At 37.8% G+C, this 18,502-nt stretch overlaps 1 protein-coding gene across 37 annotated transcripts in view; it reads right to left on the minus strand.

The window, feature by feature from the left end:
* ncor2 (nuclear receptor corepressor 2) overlaps positions 1–18,502 on the minus strand; it is a 197,225-nt gene that overhangs the window by 39,824 nt on the left and 138,899 nt on the right. For 22 of the 37 annotated variants that reach the window (XR_012383753.1, XR_012383752.1, NM_001007032.1 and 19 more), the window contains 5 exons: positions 18,420–18,502; positions 17,653–17,715; positions 4,872–5,014; positions 4,618–4,756; positions 400–817 (listed from right to left, as the gene is read on the minus strand). The exon at positions 18,420–18,502 is cut by the window's right edge and continues 75 nt beyond it. Coding sequence is in view for 34 of the 37 variants with exons in the window: in NM_001007032.1 (NP_001007033.1) it covers positions 400–817; positions 4,618–4,756; positions 4,872–5,014; positions 17,653–17,715; positions 18,420–18,502 (846 nt within the window). In the remaining 3 variants the exon portion in view is untranslated. Of the gene's footprint in view, positions 1–399; positions 818–4,617; positions 4,757–4,871; positions 5,015–9,015; positions 10,192–17,652; positions 17,716–18,419 lie in introns of those variants that run through there. The other 15 variants (XR_012383754.1, XM_073909648.1, XM_073909641.1 and 12 more) reach the window with 2 other exon arrangements.

Here is an 18,502-nt window from a genome sequence, read left to right on the forward strand (position 1 = left end):
GAGAAGAGTTATTGCTTAATATGGTCAGAGGCTCATTCTCTCTTATTTACGCTCTTTGTAAACAGCCCGTTAATGCCACAAAACCACAAACACACACGCTTAATCATCATCCCGCCACACATAAACAAACACAGCCTTTCCACTTGCAGTCGTATGGAAATGTAAAACGCAAAATACACAAAAGACGGAACCAGACAGACACACACACACTTCTCACTCTGATATGTTTGGCAAGCTCACAAGCTAATGTTTCCCCCGACTCAGCCAACATATACAGTGTTTGCTGTCATGGAAAAAAAATCCTACAGGACAGATCAACAATCCCAGCCTTCTTAACCACATCAGACCCCACCCAAGTAACCAATCAACACACAGCCACACACACGTGCACACTCTCACCTGCTCTTCTCTGAGCTCTCCGTCTCCTCCACCTCATCGGCGCTGCATGTGGCGCTGGAGTCGCTGTCGTGAGCTCCACTCTTTCCCCCGTGCTCTTTCTTCTTGACCTCTTTCTTGCCCTCCTCCACCTCCAGGGCAGGAGGCTTCTTATCCTCTCCGGCTGACTCTGAAGCGCCTTCCCCTGGCTCGGTCTTCACCTCCTGCTTCACTCCTGCCTGCTCCCCGTCTCCCTTCTCCACTTTTGGCTTCTCGTCCATCCCCGTCTCTGCAGCTGCCATGTCCTTGTCCGTGGAGGAAGAGGAGGAAGTGGCGTTGGGTGCAGTTTTGGGCCGAGCCGAGCCCTCTTCTTTGACCTTGCTGTCATCTGAGGAGCGTGGGGAAGGGAGGCTCTCTGTGTCTGAGCTGTTATTGGCTCCACCTGAAATAAAGAGGTGATGGGAAACGTCACGATAGGGCAGAACACTGATGCCAGCTGATCTGGTGTGTGCCGTTTGCTTGATTATTTGTTTTGATGGGGGATTTCATTATTCAGTCAAGAGCACATGCGCTTGAAAATTTGCTTTAGTACAGCAACGCTCAAAGCTTTGGGGTCAACGTTGTGTACAACGTTTTTGAGACACTAATTGAATAATACATGATTTCTACTTGTTAATATATAAAACATGCTATTTGTTCTGTGATGCTGAATTTGTAACAGGCATTGTTTCTAACGCCTCATTAGACTAGTCTAATTTGGTTCTCCATTTATTATTATTACGTTTACATGGACATCAGTAATCAAATTATTTGGCTTAATCTGAATGAAACAATAATGAGCTGCTTTTCGAATGTTCCTTTTATGATCCCGTTTCATGTGTTATAGCACATAATTTAATTACCCACATTTCCTCCAGAATTTCATGTAATTTCAGGTGTTTTCTTTGTCGATTATAACTGCAGTTTGGCACTTTTTTCACTTTCATTCAGGAACATTTCATGCATGCTCCCTGTGACAAATGAAATGTTGGATGCAGCGGCGTAGTGCAAAATGTGTGGGCCCACCTGCAAGCCTAGGGGCGAGGGGTGGGGGGGTGGACATTATTGGTGTTCATGTAAACATACAGTGTTGAAAATGTGTGCTGTTTAATACTTTAAGCAAGTCCAACGTAACTTTTTTTTAACACTGACTATTTTGGAAATGACCAGTGTTGGGAAGAGACACTTTTAAAAGTAATGCATTGCAATATTGAGTTACTCCCCCCAAAAGTACCTAGTTGTGTTATTTAGTTATTTCTTATGGTAAGTAATGCGTTGCATTAATTTTGAGTATCGAAAAAAATATACGTATATAAGTGGCTAATAATTTTGACCTTAAAATGCTTAAAAAAAATAAAATTCTGGTCGTAATAAAAACAGTAAAACTTTCTTTAGAAAAAAAAAATTATCCGACATACTGTGAAAACTTCCTTCCTCTGTTAAAAATAATTTGGGAAATATTTAAAAAATAAAAAAATAAAAAAATAAAATGGGATAATAATTTTGACTTCAACTGTATATGCATGACATATAGCCTATATTTATCAGGTCCAAGCAACATTGAAAGGTTTTGATGAACAGGCTACTATACATTAATACTTGACAAGTACAGGAGTTATTATTTTTACTTTTCAAGGACAGTGCCATTTTTTCATTAACTTTTAAAAGCACATTTTAATTGAAACGGTGAAGTTTTAAAAAATGTTTTGTCTGTAATTACAGTTAATGTTCAAACTATTTAAAATGTTTAAACTGTCTGACAATGATACATATTTTTATTAATAGTCATTAATCTGCCTCGTTTTGGATCTGTGCATTGCTGTAGCTGCTTAATTAGGCCTATTCGCTACTGAATTAGTAACTTCGCTACTGTATTTCAATACAGGTCATTATGGTGTTACTTGGAGCAAATTTTTTTTTCTGATGTGGTTCTTGGTGAAAAAAATTTGAGAACTACTGCCCTACAACTGTTGCTTGGAGCAATTACCTCTTGGTAATATTTGGAGCGAATTAGAAATTATTTGAAAAGGAAACCTAAACAGTTTGTCAAAATTTGGAATGCTTTTATCTGTTACCAGGCTTGACATTAACTTTTTTTTAATCACCAGCCACTGTGGCTAGTAGTTTTCTAATGTAACTAGCTACTAAGATTTTTTACTGGCCACAGTTTTGTTGTTGTGAAAATGTATTTTATATGCATAATTTACTTGTCATGCTAAAATTACTTAATTTAGATTTTGTGGTATGTCCACATCTCATTCATTTATCTTTTTTTTGTGTGTCGTGTATGCCCTTGCTCAAAAAAAAAATAAAAATAAAAAATAAAAAATACTGTAAGCAAGAGAAAGCATACCGTGTCCGATAATGAAAGTATGATCACTTGCACACAGTTAACGTTAGCCCTATTAATAATCTGTTCAAAGAATGGTAAATGTGAAAGAGGCAACTGCTGCCGCTTACAAAAAGACATTTTTCAAAAAGAATCTAAAGCTTTTGAAAGCAGCAGAACAGTGAGTGCACAAGTGCAGCTCTGTCCAGTGTAATTCAAAGAGAACTGATCGCACAAGTTGCGTTTACAGACATGTTTGCTTGGCGCAAGGAAACGGGAGTGTGCAAGCTTTAGAAACTATCGTGCCCATCACAGCCATGTGTGTGATACTAAAGCCTTCGTCAGCCTCGAGAAAGTCTGCGTCTCACCGTGTGTGTGATCATTCTCTCATTGGGCATTCACCTGTTTTCTTTTGCTTGCGCGAACAGTTATTTTCGTACTCGTGCTGCTTCTCGGTGAACTACAATTTAAAAACTATTTTCAACCAGCCAAAGTGGCTAGTGGGAGTGGCTCTCTAACCCGCCACCGCTGAAATCGACCCGCATTTGGCGGGTGTTAATGTCAGGCTTTGTCCGTTCCCTTGAAAAAAGCACCTTGTGGAATAATGCAGAACTTCTGTAATGTTTAACAAGCTTTGTCATCACACCCTGTTGTTCAAACACTCCTTTGTAAACAAGTTGGCTTGCTATGTGGGGTGGGTTTTTTATTTATTATTATAATTTTCATAATGTTTTTCCTTTTCATTCTTTCTTTTTCTTTGCTTTGCCTATGTTACATGTGAACAAAATATGTAAAACAGAAAATAATTGTCTTTCTGAATCTGTGTCTTAAATAAAACTTATTTGACAAACAAAAGAGGAAGTCCGAAAGTTCAAAATAGTGAAATTCACACAAAAGAACCATTTCAACAACCAAAAAAAGGCATTAAACATACAACAGAAAAAGCATACGCTAGTTTAACATATATTTTAAAAAGTTATACTAAATAAATAAATAAAATAATATTAGTAAAATCATCCTAGAGCACAGAAAAGCTCCTAAATGAAGAATGACTCTTATCTAAACCTAACATGTCCTTTTGTCAAATCAAAAAGTAAACATAACTAGTAAATACACAGCAGGGGATTATGATAAGCCTCATTTTCCCACTGGCATAACAAACCCCAGCCGTTGAGTGTGTGCTCTCCCAGCTGGATGTAATTACACAATAACCATAACATAATAAGCACTTCCCTAGCTGGCTTTATTTCACAAGCTTTGACCTGATAAATGTGGCTTTATTACGAAAGTCATTTATCGGCAAGCCACACCTGACAGTCAAACACACAGCACTTTTATTTTATAGCTGCCTGGCAGACGAACAGCTCCAAAGCTACGTCCGCAGCACGACAAGACACTTTGACAGCCAGACAGTGTTAACTGAAACTCAATGACAAAACCACTTCTCAAAACTCTGAAAAAGCGATTCATGCTAAAAACGAGAGTGTCGCCTCTTTCCCAGAACTTGACAAAAGTAGGTCAGGGTTGTATCCCGAGTGAGGTCATAGGTGAGTCTGGGCCACGTGTTCGCGATATTCTGAGAAGAGCTCTCTGCTATTTGATTCGAGCTGCTGTGGGATTTCCTGGCAGCCGCAAACGCTCGGCGGTGTTTAGTTTCAGTGGAACTTGTTTCATAGCTACGTTTGATAACAATTACCAAACTTCTAATTTGTTTCTGCGATCATAACATCGAGTATCATTGCTTCCATTACACCCCAGAGTCGTTGAATAATGTGCAACAAACTCTGCTTGACGAATGCTAATGATTGTGTTACAAGTTTGTGCACGGTAATGTGGCTGTGTGAGTGTTACGTGTTTGTGTGTTTTGCTCATACCTTCTCCATCCTCCTGAGCCTCCTCTTCGTTACCACTGACTCCCGATCCTTCCATCTCCTCTTCCTCTGCAGCAGATGGAGCGCTGGCCTCTTCGTTTTGAGGAGCTTTCCCTTTACGTCTGGCTTTACGCTCTTTCTCCTGCAGCAAACGCACATACACACACAAAAAGACACAACAGCATGAAACTAATACTACTCACAATTGTAAATAATTAATTCTATGCGCTCTATGAAACGTGTGTCTGCCGACTGACCGATTTTATTTTATGCTGTTGCAGAATCTCATCCAGTTTCTGTCTCTTCTTGTAGTTAAAGTAGAAGTTCTTGCACTGGGAAACTGTTTTGGAGCCCACCATCTTGGCAATAGCTGACCAGTTTCGGCCATACTGCAGCAGACCTATTAGGAAAAATAAGAAAAATTGACTTTACTGATACTTTAATACAAAAAGCAAAGTGTCTGCGCCATCATCATAGTTATTTATTATGAGAAACTGTGTCAAACCTACACGACACTCCACTGACACTATTTAAACATGTACTTGCTACAACAACAGTAAATTATGCATAATTATTTGAAATAACCCAAAAACTAGGGATGCTCTGATCAATCGGCCGGATATCAGTACCGGCCGATAATCACATTTTATGAGTGGATCATACTTGCCAATTTGGCCGATATCATGAACTGATCACAAGTGTTTGTTTACAAGTTTACACGCAAAGGAGATGCAATTGCACACCTGACATCGCTCCAACACGTAAGGAGATAAATGATGCGCGGGGCATAAAATATAGCAACTAAAATATTTATAGATGTGATGCGACCTTTGTTTGTTCAGTTTATTGGCGTGATTCATGTGAGTGATGGTCTCTTTGTTGCAAGCATTGTATATCTAGTGTGAAGTTGTGACCGCTGCTATCTGGTGTCTCATCCAATCTTATGACTTCTGCTGGAAGCTTTGCGAGTCTCCCGTACATTTATAGCGGCTCTGAGACGCCCGCAAATCATGACAATAAGAGTAAATGATTAGATCGCGAGAGGCACATCGATGTTCTAAGCATTACAGTTATTAGGTTAAATGAACAGTAAAGATATCTTAAGTGCGAATCTCCCTCTCATATCAAGCTGCTGTGAGACTCTCCGGAGCTGCGATCATTGTACTGCTATCAATAGTTGGAGATAAGCAAAATATCTGAATGGCATTGCATGTATTTTGGCCCTTTTACATATAAGAACTAAAAGTTCTGTTTATGATAATGTTGTGATAAAGTTTATGATGAAGTTTACTAAAACCTGGCTGAAAATAAAAAAAAAATATATATAATTTTTTAGTTGTTATATTTAACTATATATATATATATATATATATATATATATATATATATATATATATATATATATATATATATATATATATATATACTTGTAATATTCCTCTTGCAATAAACAGAAGTTTATAGGTCTATATCCTTTTAGTAAAGAAGTATTAGATTTATAGGTGTGCATTAAATATGCACTCCAAACTTTTTCTTCGGTTAGACATATTAAATGATTATTTTGACATTTGCAATGTTTTTTGAAATGGCATTGTCAATAACTTTTCTTCCCAGTTTTTTTTTTCCGTGTTATCTTTTTTGTTCTGTAAAGCTGCTTCTCACTATGACATGTTGACAGTAAGAGATGTGATTAAGGGATTGTATGAAACATTCTTTATTTATTCTCTTAGGTAAGGAGAGATCTCCACTTACTATAAGTATCATACTCGGAAAAAAAAATTGCTTAATACATTATAAAGCTTAAAGCATCAGAATCGGTACTCTGTATCACCATGACAAGGAATCAGTACTTGGTATCTGCTGCCAAAATCCTGATCTGAGCATCCCTACCAAAAACCTAACCCTAATACTAATCTTATGGTATCTTTAAGGCCACTTATTATGCCCCTTTTTACCAAATTTAATACAAGTCTTTGGACATGCCTATAAAGTTTGAGCTATACTGTATAAAAAAACCCTATATATTATTTATTTAACTTTTTTCAAAATGTCAATTTTCGGGTCAGAGTAAAAATGTGCTGTTTCTGTGAGTGCGCCTTTAAATGCAAATGAGCTGGTTCTGCCCTAGAATTCAAAAAGGGTGGTGTTTGGACATGTCTACTTCAGATACCTAATATATGTCAGGACAAGCAAAATGACAGAGAGTGACTCAATAAAAAATACCAATATGCCCACAGAACAGGTTTTGGCATTGCTATTTGAAAACTACATTTAGTTTTTGTGGGGGTTATTCAATCTTTGCAAGAGCCGCATACCAACAGCATTACAAAGTTGGAAATGCATACATGTCAACAATGGCATGTAAAAATAAGGGATATTGTTATTAATTATTATAAACAAATGACAGAATACCACACATAAACATTTGAAAAAGCTGCAAATAATTAAGTCTATTAAAATTAATAGCTATTACTGTGTAAAGAAATTGAATCAAATGACCAAATCTCATTAACCTCTTCCTCACTGTATAATGTAAAAGCTCATGATGATGATGATGAAAGCTCAGAGAAATGAATCTCTTATTTTGATTTTTCATTCGATTACATTAAATAAGAGGTGTCACTTTAAAAATGCACATTTAATTGCTTTCCTAAGTGTTTATGCTAATTTAAAACTACATTTGTTGTGTCTAGACGAAAATTATGATAATTACTTCAAAGTGTTTTCATTTCAAATACAATAAAAGCACAGAACAGATTCACATTTAAGAGCAAGAGGCGTCCCCGGGTGGTTTGGTAGTATGGGTTGCATATAGAGAGGACCAGCTGTTTGATGTTTATTGCTACCCTTCATAGAAAGATTGAAAAACCGAGAAAATACCTTTACAGGATGATAACGGGATACAATTGTAAAATAAAGGAGAATCCCGGGGTTTACAGATATGAATATGCACTAAAAATAAACATCGCACATGTTTTAATACAGGTGCTCATGTGGCAAATATGACAAGATACCCGCCAAGCAAGAAAATATAGGCTGTATAGAGATTCGTTATAGCTACTTTAAAATTAATCCACCTGGTCTTTGGAGTTAATAAAAGCAGTCTATGCCAAAACTTTAGTGTCCATCAACAATGATGGGTGGGACATGTACAAGTGTGATGCTACACATCGCACGCTCTCAAATCCGTTTGTACAGAGACACTGCTTATGATTTATGGAGTTTAAAACAAAAAGAGTGTGTGGACTGTTATCATTGTAAAATGGTTATTTACATATTGCCGACACAAAATTGTGTCCAAACATATTAAAAATATTGATTAAACATTTTAACAAATTGATTCAAAGAATAATAGTCAGGGCGGCATGGTGGCTCAGCCATTAGCACTTTCGCTTCACAGCAAGAAGGTTGGCATTTCTGTGCAGAGTTTGCATGTTGTCCCTGTGTTCGCGTGGGTTTAAAGTCCAAAGACATGCACTGTAAGTGAATTGGATGAACTAAATTGTCTATAACACTGGATGTTTCCCATTACTGGTTTACAATTGGAAGGGCATTCGCTGCATAAAATATAGTTTTAGTTCAGCATAGTAGCTAAAATAGTTGTCAGTTCATTCCGCTGTGGCAACCCCTGATGAATAAGGCTCTAAGCTGAAGTAAAATGAATGAATGAATAATGATAAACGATAAGGAGGCAAAAAGAGGAACTAGATCAAACGTGATCTTTGGTCTAACAATGGTGTATTTGTAATTAAAAATATTACTGATAGCAAACATTTAACCTTGAGTATGTGTAGGTCTCAAATTTTCCCCCCTACCTGAGGTCCCACTAAGTCACATGCACTCAAAATAGGGCAGCTCCGAGCCTGTAACAGTTTATACAAGATTTATATTACACACGGCCTAACAGACAATATCCTTCCAAACTAACACACAAGATCCCTGTGTGCCTGGTTACAGAAGCCCCAAGCGTTCCCATCCACCCAGCCTTGCATCATTAAAGAAAACCTTAATAAAAGGTCAAAGATCATCTGCCGCTGCTTGCTGTCTGAAGGAGGAAAGTGGGGCAGCAGCCTGACATGAACTGCTCTCAATGATTTAACACCAAGCTAACGCTCAGCAGACATCGGCCAAGTCATTGTGTGCTGGTTAGCTTCACATTAGAAACCTATCTTGTCTAGTCTAAATAGCTGCTTTGATTTATATCGCTGGTGACCACAATAAAGTCCTGCTGCCCTCCACATCAAAGCCATAAGACAATCAATGTAGTTTGAACAGGGAGAGAGAGAGAGAGATGAAGAGCGTAAGTGCATGGAGCGCAATGAAAAATGTCCTTGGTGACATACAAACAAGCAAAGCGAAGCAAGAAATCATTTGAAGTCTGATGTGTATACTTATCCTCACCATCTCTGATCCCAGCCTCTGTTTATTCTTCAAACTCGCAGTTGTTTGTCAGAAACACACGCACATTATAATCTATGTAACATGGCAAGCAGACACTGCAGTGAAGAAACTGCATCAATAAGAGTCTGAATATCAATGCATACCCACAAGATCTCCCAAGGGAACTTCTACTGTATAAAGCAGGTCAAAAGTCAAGGAAACTCCATAATTGCCCAATCCAACAAATGACAAAGCACCACGCAAATCCAAAATGAGAGATGAACAACTTCCAAAAATGCGTGTTTCAACCAACTTTCATTTTAAAACGCTGCATTTTGCCCACTGCATAATCCAGACTTCCAAACGCGAGAGTACTCCGATGCAGTCCAATCAGCTTTGGTCATTCACGAGCATGTGTCAGTGCTGCATCCAATCAAAAAGCTCAGCACTGGCCCAGTGCGCATAGTCCAATCAGGAAGTAGCATTAAGGAACTATGTGGTTTCTCTCTTCCTCTCTTCGTATCACTCCATCGGGTGTTTCATCTCACATGATCTCCGTGGAAATGAACTGTAGAGGATCTTAGAGCTCCAGCACGGCATGAGGACGAGCGAGAAAGTAGGAGAGAGAAAAAGGGAGCGGTGTTTGGGAGGGAAATGAGCTCTTCGTACCTTCGCTGATAGTTGCGCTGTCGTTTCCCTAACTCTCTCTCTCTCTCTCTCTCTCTAAACAGAGCAGCTCTTTTCTTTTTCCTCTCTCTCTCTCTCTCTCTCTCTCTCTCTCTCTCTATTTATCAAACTCACGCGCTTTCTCTCGCCAGCCCTCTCTCTCACTCTGTCTCAAGGCCACAGTTTTTTTCCACTCCTCTTCACTGGCTGCCGCTTGGCTGGACTTTAACAGCAAAGTGAAGCTGAGAAGCAGTGACTCCACCTCCCTGAAGCCCGTCCTCCCTCCACAACCTCATCTGATCTCTTCTTTTACTATCTCTAATGCATAGTATCTGTGCCAAAATGCATCCACACTCAAACGCCCAAAAACAAACAGACGATACGAGCGAGAGACAGTGGCAGAAATAGAAAGGAGGAGAGATGTGAAGGCTTTGACGCTGATATCATGAGAAAGCAGAGGGAAGTAATTCCTCCTAACTGACCTGCTTTTCTTCTTCAATGTGACCTCTACGCACAGTCCTTAACAACAGTGTGAGAGAGAGGCAGAAACGGGGAGGCTTGCCAAATCCTCTAATTCGTGCCAACCCACAATTCACCCACTTCCTTTCTCTCTGCACTCCAACAACCGAAGCTAGCCACTCACTCGGTGCTACAAAAAGAAACTGAAAGACGGAGAGAGAAAGAAACAGACAGAGGGGGAATAAAGCAAATAGAAAGACAGAAACAAGCAAAGAAAAACAAATAGAGGAGAAAAAAATGAGAGAATAAAAACAGAGACAGAGGAAAAATAAAGAAATTTAGACGAGTAGTAAAAACAGATCTAAAGAAAAACAAACCTAGTGCAAGACTAGGATTAACTAATAGAAGAAGAACAAAAAAACGGATAAAATGAGGAAGACTGAATGACGGAGAAAGAAGAAAACAAAACCGAAGACAACCGGAGGAAGAAGAAAAAATTAATTCACACTTATTATTTCCTGTGTGTGCGTCTTCAACCAACTCTGTAAGTGTCAAAAAGTTACCACAATATCACACATTTACCGTCATTTAGAGCTAAGAAGAAACACTTAGCCTCTACATGCATCAATCTGCAGCTTCTGCCTCCAAAGAAAGCTTTTAAAAAGGCACAAAGAGAGAGAGAGAGAGAGAGAGAGAGAGAGAGAGGTGTGTGTCATAGCTTTGGGTTATGTGTTACTCAGGCCTCTATCCTGCCATGAAGTTCTCCCCACGACCACATACACAATTCACATCCCCTCATTTACCGAGAGACGTGCACACAAGCGAGGCCACCCTGCCTTTAAAAGGCTGTGCCAGCATGCATTAGTCACAGAGCAGAGCTGCATCTCTCTCTCCTTCTCTGTGAGTGTGTAGGAATGCAGTGAGACCGCCAGGTGCCATTAACAAATATTACTGTCGTCTCTCTCTCTCTCGCTTTAAAAATGAACACAGATAAACGAATTAGCATAGAGAGCTGTAAGCAGCTTTGTGAAGGACAGATGGGGGAACTGGCTGCCGTTAAGATGGCCATGGGGCGAGGGGTGCCAGGACATTTGAGGACAGAATCCCAGTAAGACTATGGTAAAGTGGGTTCATTGAGGTTAATAACAGCAGTGTTCTGGAAGACTATAGGCTTCGCTGTTAATGGGAGATATGTGAAATCCGTTCAGAAATAGAGAAACAAAAACGGTTAATGTTAATGAAACGAAATATAAATCTGTATTTTTTTCAATATTGAATACTGAATAAAGAATAGAGCCATAATTTGTTGTTATTTAAGGAGGTAAAGAGATTCTCATGTCAGGTCTGCAGACATAAATGCTAAAAAAAACAATTTGGTTATTTTACGGGTTGTGATTTTATTTTTATTTTTTTAATCAGAATATAATCAAGTTTGTCCATTTTTTTTTCAACTTAGTCCCTTTATTAATCAGGGGTCGCCACAGCGGAATAAACCACCATCTTATCCAGCATATGTTTTATACAGCGGATGCCCATCCAGCCGCAACCCAACACTGGGAAATAATCTAAGTTGAGTTAAATTTAAAAAGTCTTTAATTAGTTTATATTTAATAAAAATAATAAAAAATTATTACAAAGCAAGTACTTAATATTATTTACAAAAAAAAAAACACATTTAACTTTGAGCAAATGATGGATGTAGTACAACTCTATAGGTACTCAAGATTAATGAGACTAGTCAAAAAGTACAAAGATGATAAAAAAAAAACTGGTAGCACTTTAATTTAGGAAACAATGCAAACTATTAACTATTGATTTATTACCTGCCTATTATTAAGATATGAACTGATAAGTACTGATAAGTCTGTATTGAACTATGGCAATGTTTTTTATAAGCATGCATCTTCTCAAAGTTTGCATGCTTTAGACATGTTTTTAGACATGGTGTACTGAGATTTATAACAAATCCTAAATCTCTCACTCATCATTGTGTGTTGTACACTCAGAATGGTCTGCTTTGTCCATTCGTAGGCTTAAGCATTGACATATCTTTGTTTATAAAATCTATTCTAGGTTTACTCTCCTCCTAAGTCCAAACTTGCATTGTTAAACTAGTCTCTAGCTATAGCCTTCTGCCTCAAGAACTTTATTTACTGTCTGTATCGGTGGTGCGTACTGAAATGGGTGAAAAGGCTTTTAAATATGCAGCACTTTTTACATGGAATAACCTCCAAACAAAGTTGAAGTAAAAGAGTTGGTTTCACTACATGCTTTTAAAAAGATTTTACCTGACTTAAAGTTGAAACATTGGCCTGTAGATGTACTAAATAGTTTTTAACCGTCATTGTATGTGTGTTTTGATGGATGAATGATATTACCTGTCATTTGATTTTTGTTTTGTTTGTTTGTTAAACCCATGTGAACTGTTTACTGCCTAATCTTAGCCAGGATGCTCCTTAAAGAGATTTTTAATCTCAATGTGCTTTTCCTGGTAAAATAAAGGTTAAAATACTAATAAAGTATGACCCTATTCTACATCCCTAATCCAACCCAATACCTTAACCAAACTACAAATTTTCTAACTATTAACAAGCAGCTAAATAGTCATTTATTCTGCTAATAGTCTTAGTTAATGGGTTTCCATATATGACATACACTCACCAGTAAGGGTGTCACGATCCTCCAAATACTCGATTCGATTACATTTTTGATTCTAAAGGCACGATTCGATTCGATTTTCGATTATGAATAATTAATTAATTAATGACCAATTAATTATTTGTAGCCTACCGTTTAAACTACCTGACCTGCATGGTCTTTGTTTTACCCATAAACAAATCATACAGTAAATGAATAAAGGCAAGATACACGCATTATTACCACCTGTCAATCACTTTTTCTGCGGGACTCGTGAATAGGCAGTGATCTGTGTCGTTATAATGGCGTCGGTAAAAAAAGACGCACAACCAACAGGAACCAGCCAACAGTATCTGAGGTGTTCGCTAAAATGACTAAGTACAAGTGAGTGAAAGATTGAAGCAGTCCTCTGACTGCCTGGACCTGCTGTCTCAAGCTCATATGGCTGTGTGTGCGTCTGTGTCTGTGTGGTCACGTGATGTGCGTTTCCAGCAGTAGAGAGGAAGGAGGGCTGCTCGGAAATGCTACACGGCACTGTGGATGTCAAATCGTTGTCGTTCTAAAATGGCATTTAAAAACAAAGACAGTGTAAACAGGTCTTGAGTGTGTACTTATCGCGAGCGGATTTGCAACGGGGGTGGGCGGAGGATCGCGATGCCGGCGTTGTCTATCGGACGAACCGTACGTAATACGTACATAGCAGAGCTTGTAAAACTGTGTTTTTTTGTCGACAACACGAACGTTGTCAAAATAACTCACTGGAAATCCAAAATGCTTCCACACCGGCGACTTCATTGAAAGAGGAGAGGGTTTAAGCTCTGTCGACGGGTCTCCTGCGTCTGCAGTTTAACAAGCACTTCAACAAGCCTGTTATTCCCGCTTGGCAAGCCAAGCTGACGTGACATGAGGGCGTGGCAGCATCGACGATTCTATTTTTTGATTCGATAATCGAAATTGAGCATAAATTTCGATCGATTTCGATTAAAAATCGAAATCATGACACCCCTACTCACCAGCCACAAGTAGATCAGCAGTTTCTGAAATACTAAGACCAGCTTGTCTAGCACCAACAACCATGCCACGTTCAAAGTCACTTAATTCACCTTTTTTTTCTCATTCTGATGCTCGATTTGAACTGCAGCAGATCATCTTGACCATGTCTAAATGCCTATATGCACTGAATTGCTGCCATGTGATTGGCTTATAAGAAATTGGCGTTAATGGGCAGTTAGACAGGTGTACCTAATAAAGTGGCCGTATAATATAGGCATATGCAATTGGCCATTTTAAAACTCTTTGCTTAACACTGCCGCATGTTTACTTATTATTAACTTCTGAATGAGCACTTCTGTAATTTAATAATCATGCACCAACACCAGACTCGTTCAAAATGAAAGCCAAGATCTATAAAATCTAAATCAGATTCAGACTCTGCATTACATAAATGAATACATGTTGGCACGGAAGCAAGAACAAGTTCTGGTGATTGCAAACAACGAATGTGATTTGGCTGATGAGAGCTTCATCATTAATGAAGTGTTATTCAGTTACAGGAGCAGGCGGCCTGCTGGATCAGATAGGATGTGCCAGAGAAACAGAGCACTGTTAAGTGAGCGACGTGGAAGTAGCTTGTCTGAAGTAGGTCAGCGGGACGGCCGTTTAGCACACTAACAGTCTACATTACAGTCCAAACACTGACACGGACAAGAGAGAACATCAGACCTTTGTTCTTTACTCAAGCATTCAGTTCATTTTCCTCAATCTCTCATGAAGACCTCGTAAGGTCCACTAATGAAGCTCTTGTTAATAAACCTCGTGTAAATGGCACATTTCTGAAAGCAGCTCATCTGAACGCGCAGCTGTCATATAAAGACACGCCGCCCACATTTAGACACATTATTATGTGTATCACTCAGTGCATATGTGTGAAATGAGGCCAAGGGCACAGCGACTGATCTAGTGCTCATGTAAATGTTTGTAGAGTTGCTAGGCTGAGTATTACACGTCTTATCAGGCAGGGTTACATCTAGTAAATTTGACACAGGGAAATCCTAACCGTCAATAGCCTAGGCAAACAAAGTTATTCATAAAAATATTCCTATCTAGGACACCTAAATAAAAGCATTATGGTTTTCTAACATGAATCAGTCCCATTATGCTCCTATATGAAGATATAATATACTCTACGTCTCAGGCATCACCAGAATGCGTCTGTAAGATTTCAGCTTAAAATATGTACATTTTTTGAAACTGTATTAATTCCTAAATCCCCATTTTTTTGGTTGGAAGCAAAAACATGCTGAAAAAACACTTTTGTATATATAAGAAGTCTGTCTTTTTAGCTTGGGACTTGGATACTCCAACAACAACAACAAAACATCTGCATGTGTTTTGAAGCCTTGCAAGTTTAAACTCCTGAGGCCTGTTGCACAAAATGAGTTGAACAAACTATGAGTTACAAAGTTTTGGGTTAAAAAAACAACAACAACAACAACAAATCTAACCTGGGTACTATCAGATAAAGTAGTTTCAGAACTTTTATTTTGAACATTCTCTGTCCACTCTAGGTTTAACTCAGAGTTTGTCATTTTAACTCTGGACCACATGCAGCTAAAAGTGTAACGATTGCTTCAAACAGCCAATCACACGACACATTAGAGTCAGTTTTTATGTTTTTATGACAGAATTAGTGCAATTTACATTCTTAAAGATCATAGATATATACACTAGATATCGCATACGAACCCTGAGAATTCGTCAATACCGCCACCATATTTGTACAGTGCTCCCAGGACAAATGTCATTCATCTGCCAGGGATGCCCAAACTAGGGCCCGCAGGCCAAAGTTGGCCCATTGTAAACTTTGATTTGGCCCACCATTCCATTTGGGAAAGAGGGAGAATGATGGGTTGGTGGGTGGGGCAAATATCTTTGACAAACATAGTCATTTTGAATGTATTGTAAACTTTTGTTTGTTTTGTCATTTCTTTAGTTTTGTAAATTCATGAGATTTTTAAAAAAATGTAAATACTGTCACTCGACGGATATGAGGCAATGCACAAGACATCAGTGAGCAAATCAAGGCAAAGGCAGTTGCAGCTTAGTGTACTCAGAATCAAACTCCATTTTATTAAATGAGATTAGTAGTAACTTCATTAAACACATTTTTTTTTTAAATATACCACATTCTTTAATATAATTTAAAGCAATGTTTTCTAGTAATTTTTAAATATTAGAAAAAAAAAAATTAGGTGATTACTTATGGAAACTTTAATGTATCTTCAGCCCACAGCCCTCAGGCAAGTTTGGTTTTTGACACTTCATAAGAAAAAAAAAGTGTATGTTACAAACTTTTGTGCTAAAGTCACGTAATTGATGATAATACAGTCTTTTAAGGCACTGACCATAAGGCAAAATAGCACCAACTTGCACTAAATTCTAGGTTTATGCTTGTTTTGTTGAATAAAATCAGCAAACAATGTAATTGAAATATGACAACAAGATGCAGTGCCAGAAACTTGTATTATTGTGGTGAAGTAATGGCTAGGTATTAAATTAACTTATAAGGGTTCCTGATAACGTTATTACGTAACGATAACGTAATTATTGAATATTATAAATGTTATTTACCATTTATATCAGAAAGGTGGATGTGCAGATTGAGACGCAGGGATATTGATGGTTCATAACGGACATTCATTCACAAACGAGTCGCTCCCTTCATTAGCATTACAAAAAAAAAAAAAAGCAGGAGAGGATGTGTGTTTCAGGAAATGGATTAGATCAAATTTAACATGGAGGATAATACATTTCAATCCACCCAAATACACACCCTTTGTCGTCAATGCCTGTGAGGTCACGTGTCCATGTAAAAATGATATTTTTCGTAATTTAAAAAAAAATATTTGCACACTGACCACCGGTAAAACTCCCGATCATAAATATATGTGCATATGTGTATATACAGTACAAACTGCACCTTGGTCCCACATTCATTCATTCACAACCCTGTTCTAAAATGGTGGCTCCATTGACGCATTCATTTCAATAGACAGCAATAGCGTAGGCGACATCTAATTTAAATATCCATTGTTAAAGTTTAAGAGATATAATTATCAGATTAAAGTGAATATAAACACATTTACAAAGTAATAAACACTACTGATGGGAAAGCAAATAATATTATATGAATGAAAATCGATCACCTGATTTTATTAATGTAGGTTCACAAATAGCTCAAAAGTCGTTTCTAAAACTTTATATATTAAAGCAAATTTATATGTATTTATTTAAATGTGATAATGTTAATTCACAATTCAATCCTTAAAATATAAACTATTAGCAACAAAAGACAATTTTGACTCAAAAATGCTTTTCAAATAAAATTATTTGAACATCTTATATATATATATATATATAAAGTCACTTTACTTACAACTGATTGGTCCAGATTGGATCTCTAACACAGAATGTTACAGATGTCAGTGTAGCATAAGTTACTGTGGCGATGATTCCACCTTCTTAAGCTCAATAACAAAAGGCAAACTTACCAGGGTAAAAACCCAATATGTCTTTGTGCAACAGGCCTCTGATATGCAGTTTGGTAAATACAGAGCTATGAAGCGACCACACACGCACAAATAATATCAAAAAACAGAACTTAGAAAGACATCAACAGAAGTATCTGATAGAGTTAAGATGCAGTGTTTATTGATATAGAGATAAAAACCCTACGGAGTGGACTTTGTAACTATTTTCAATATTAATAGGAAAAATGTAAAAAGTATAATAGTATCCCTTTAAGTGTGTGTGCATGCACAAATAACCCCATCCAGTGGGTGGTCTGTCAATTCAAGAAACGCAAACAAAATACATAAACACAACCCAGATCCTGACCTTTCTTTGCCGTCTCCATCTCCTCTTCTGTCCAGCGAGAACTCTCATTCATCTCCAGGTTTGCTAAAAAACGAGAAAAATAAAGTAATGCAAGTTAATTCAATTCCAGTTCAAATAATTATGGGAGATTTAAAACCTTTTGAGAGCACAAACTGATGTATTACACACTAAAGTAAAAGAAAATCATGGTAAAAGACACAACAAGAAAATAAATAAGCCTGCATATGTGTAATGCAGGAGAAAGGGGAATTCATATATATTTATCGAAATTTACGGCAACTGAATTAAACCAAACAAGACACTCGAGCTGAAGATTTATATACATGTATACATCTAAAGCTCTTGTGATTGATAATAATGAATGCAGAATGCTGCCAGCACTCGGCCCCTTGTGCTGAAGTAGATTTTTAACTGAAGCACAATCAATGAAATTTCAAGAACGCTCTTAGCCAAGCAAGATAATCCACAGAGCTCAAACAATCTTATAAAAGTCCATTTCAGAAACTTAAACGCCACTGTAAAAGCAGTGAATGTTGTGACACTCAGGGGACAGATGATATCTACTCTAATATTTGCGCAGCATTTCATTATTAGGGTCATTCTTGTTCTGTTAATATCATTGCAGTCCAAACAATTCCAAGAACAGAAAAGTGAAGTTATGAAACTGAAGTGGGTCAGCGTTATACAATAAAGGTCACACACAGTTAATTTGCAGAGGAAAACAAAGAGGCAGTGAAAAAGTCAACAGTGTGTAAGTGCTTGCTAACCCAGCTCGCTGCCGAGAGGTGAAGTGTTCTCTTCCTGTTCATTGGTCATGGAGCGAGTGACTCGTCCTTTCCGGTGGCCACGG

Source organism: Danio rerio, chromosome 8 (genome assembly GCF_049306965.1).
Source record: "Danio rerio strain Tuebingen ecotype United States chromosome 8, GRCz12tu, whole genome shotgun sequence".
In the NCBI taxonomy this organism is placed as follows: Eukaryota; Metazoa; Chordata; class Actinopteri; order Cypriniformes; family Danionidae; genus Danio; species Danio rerio.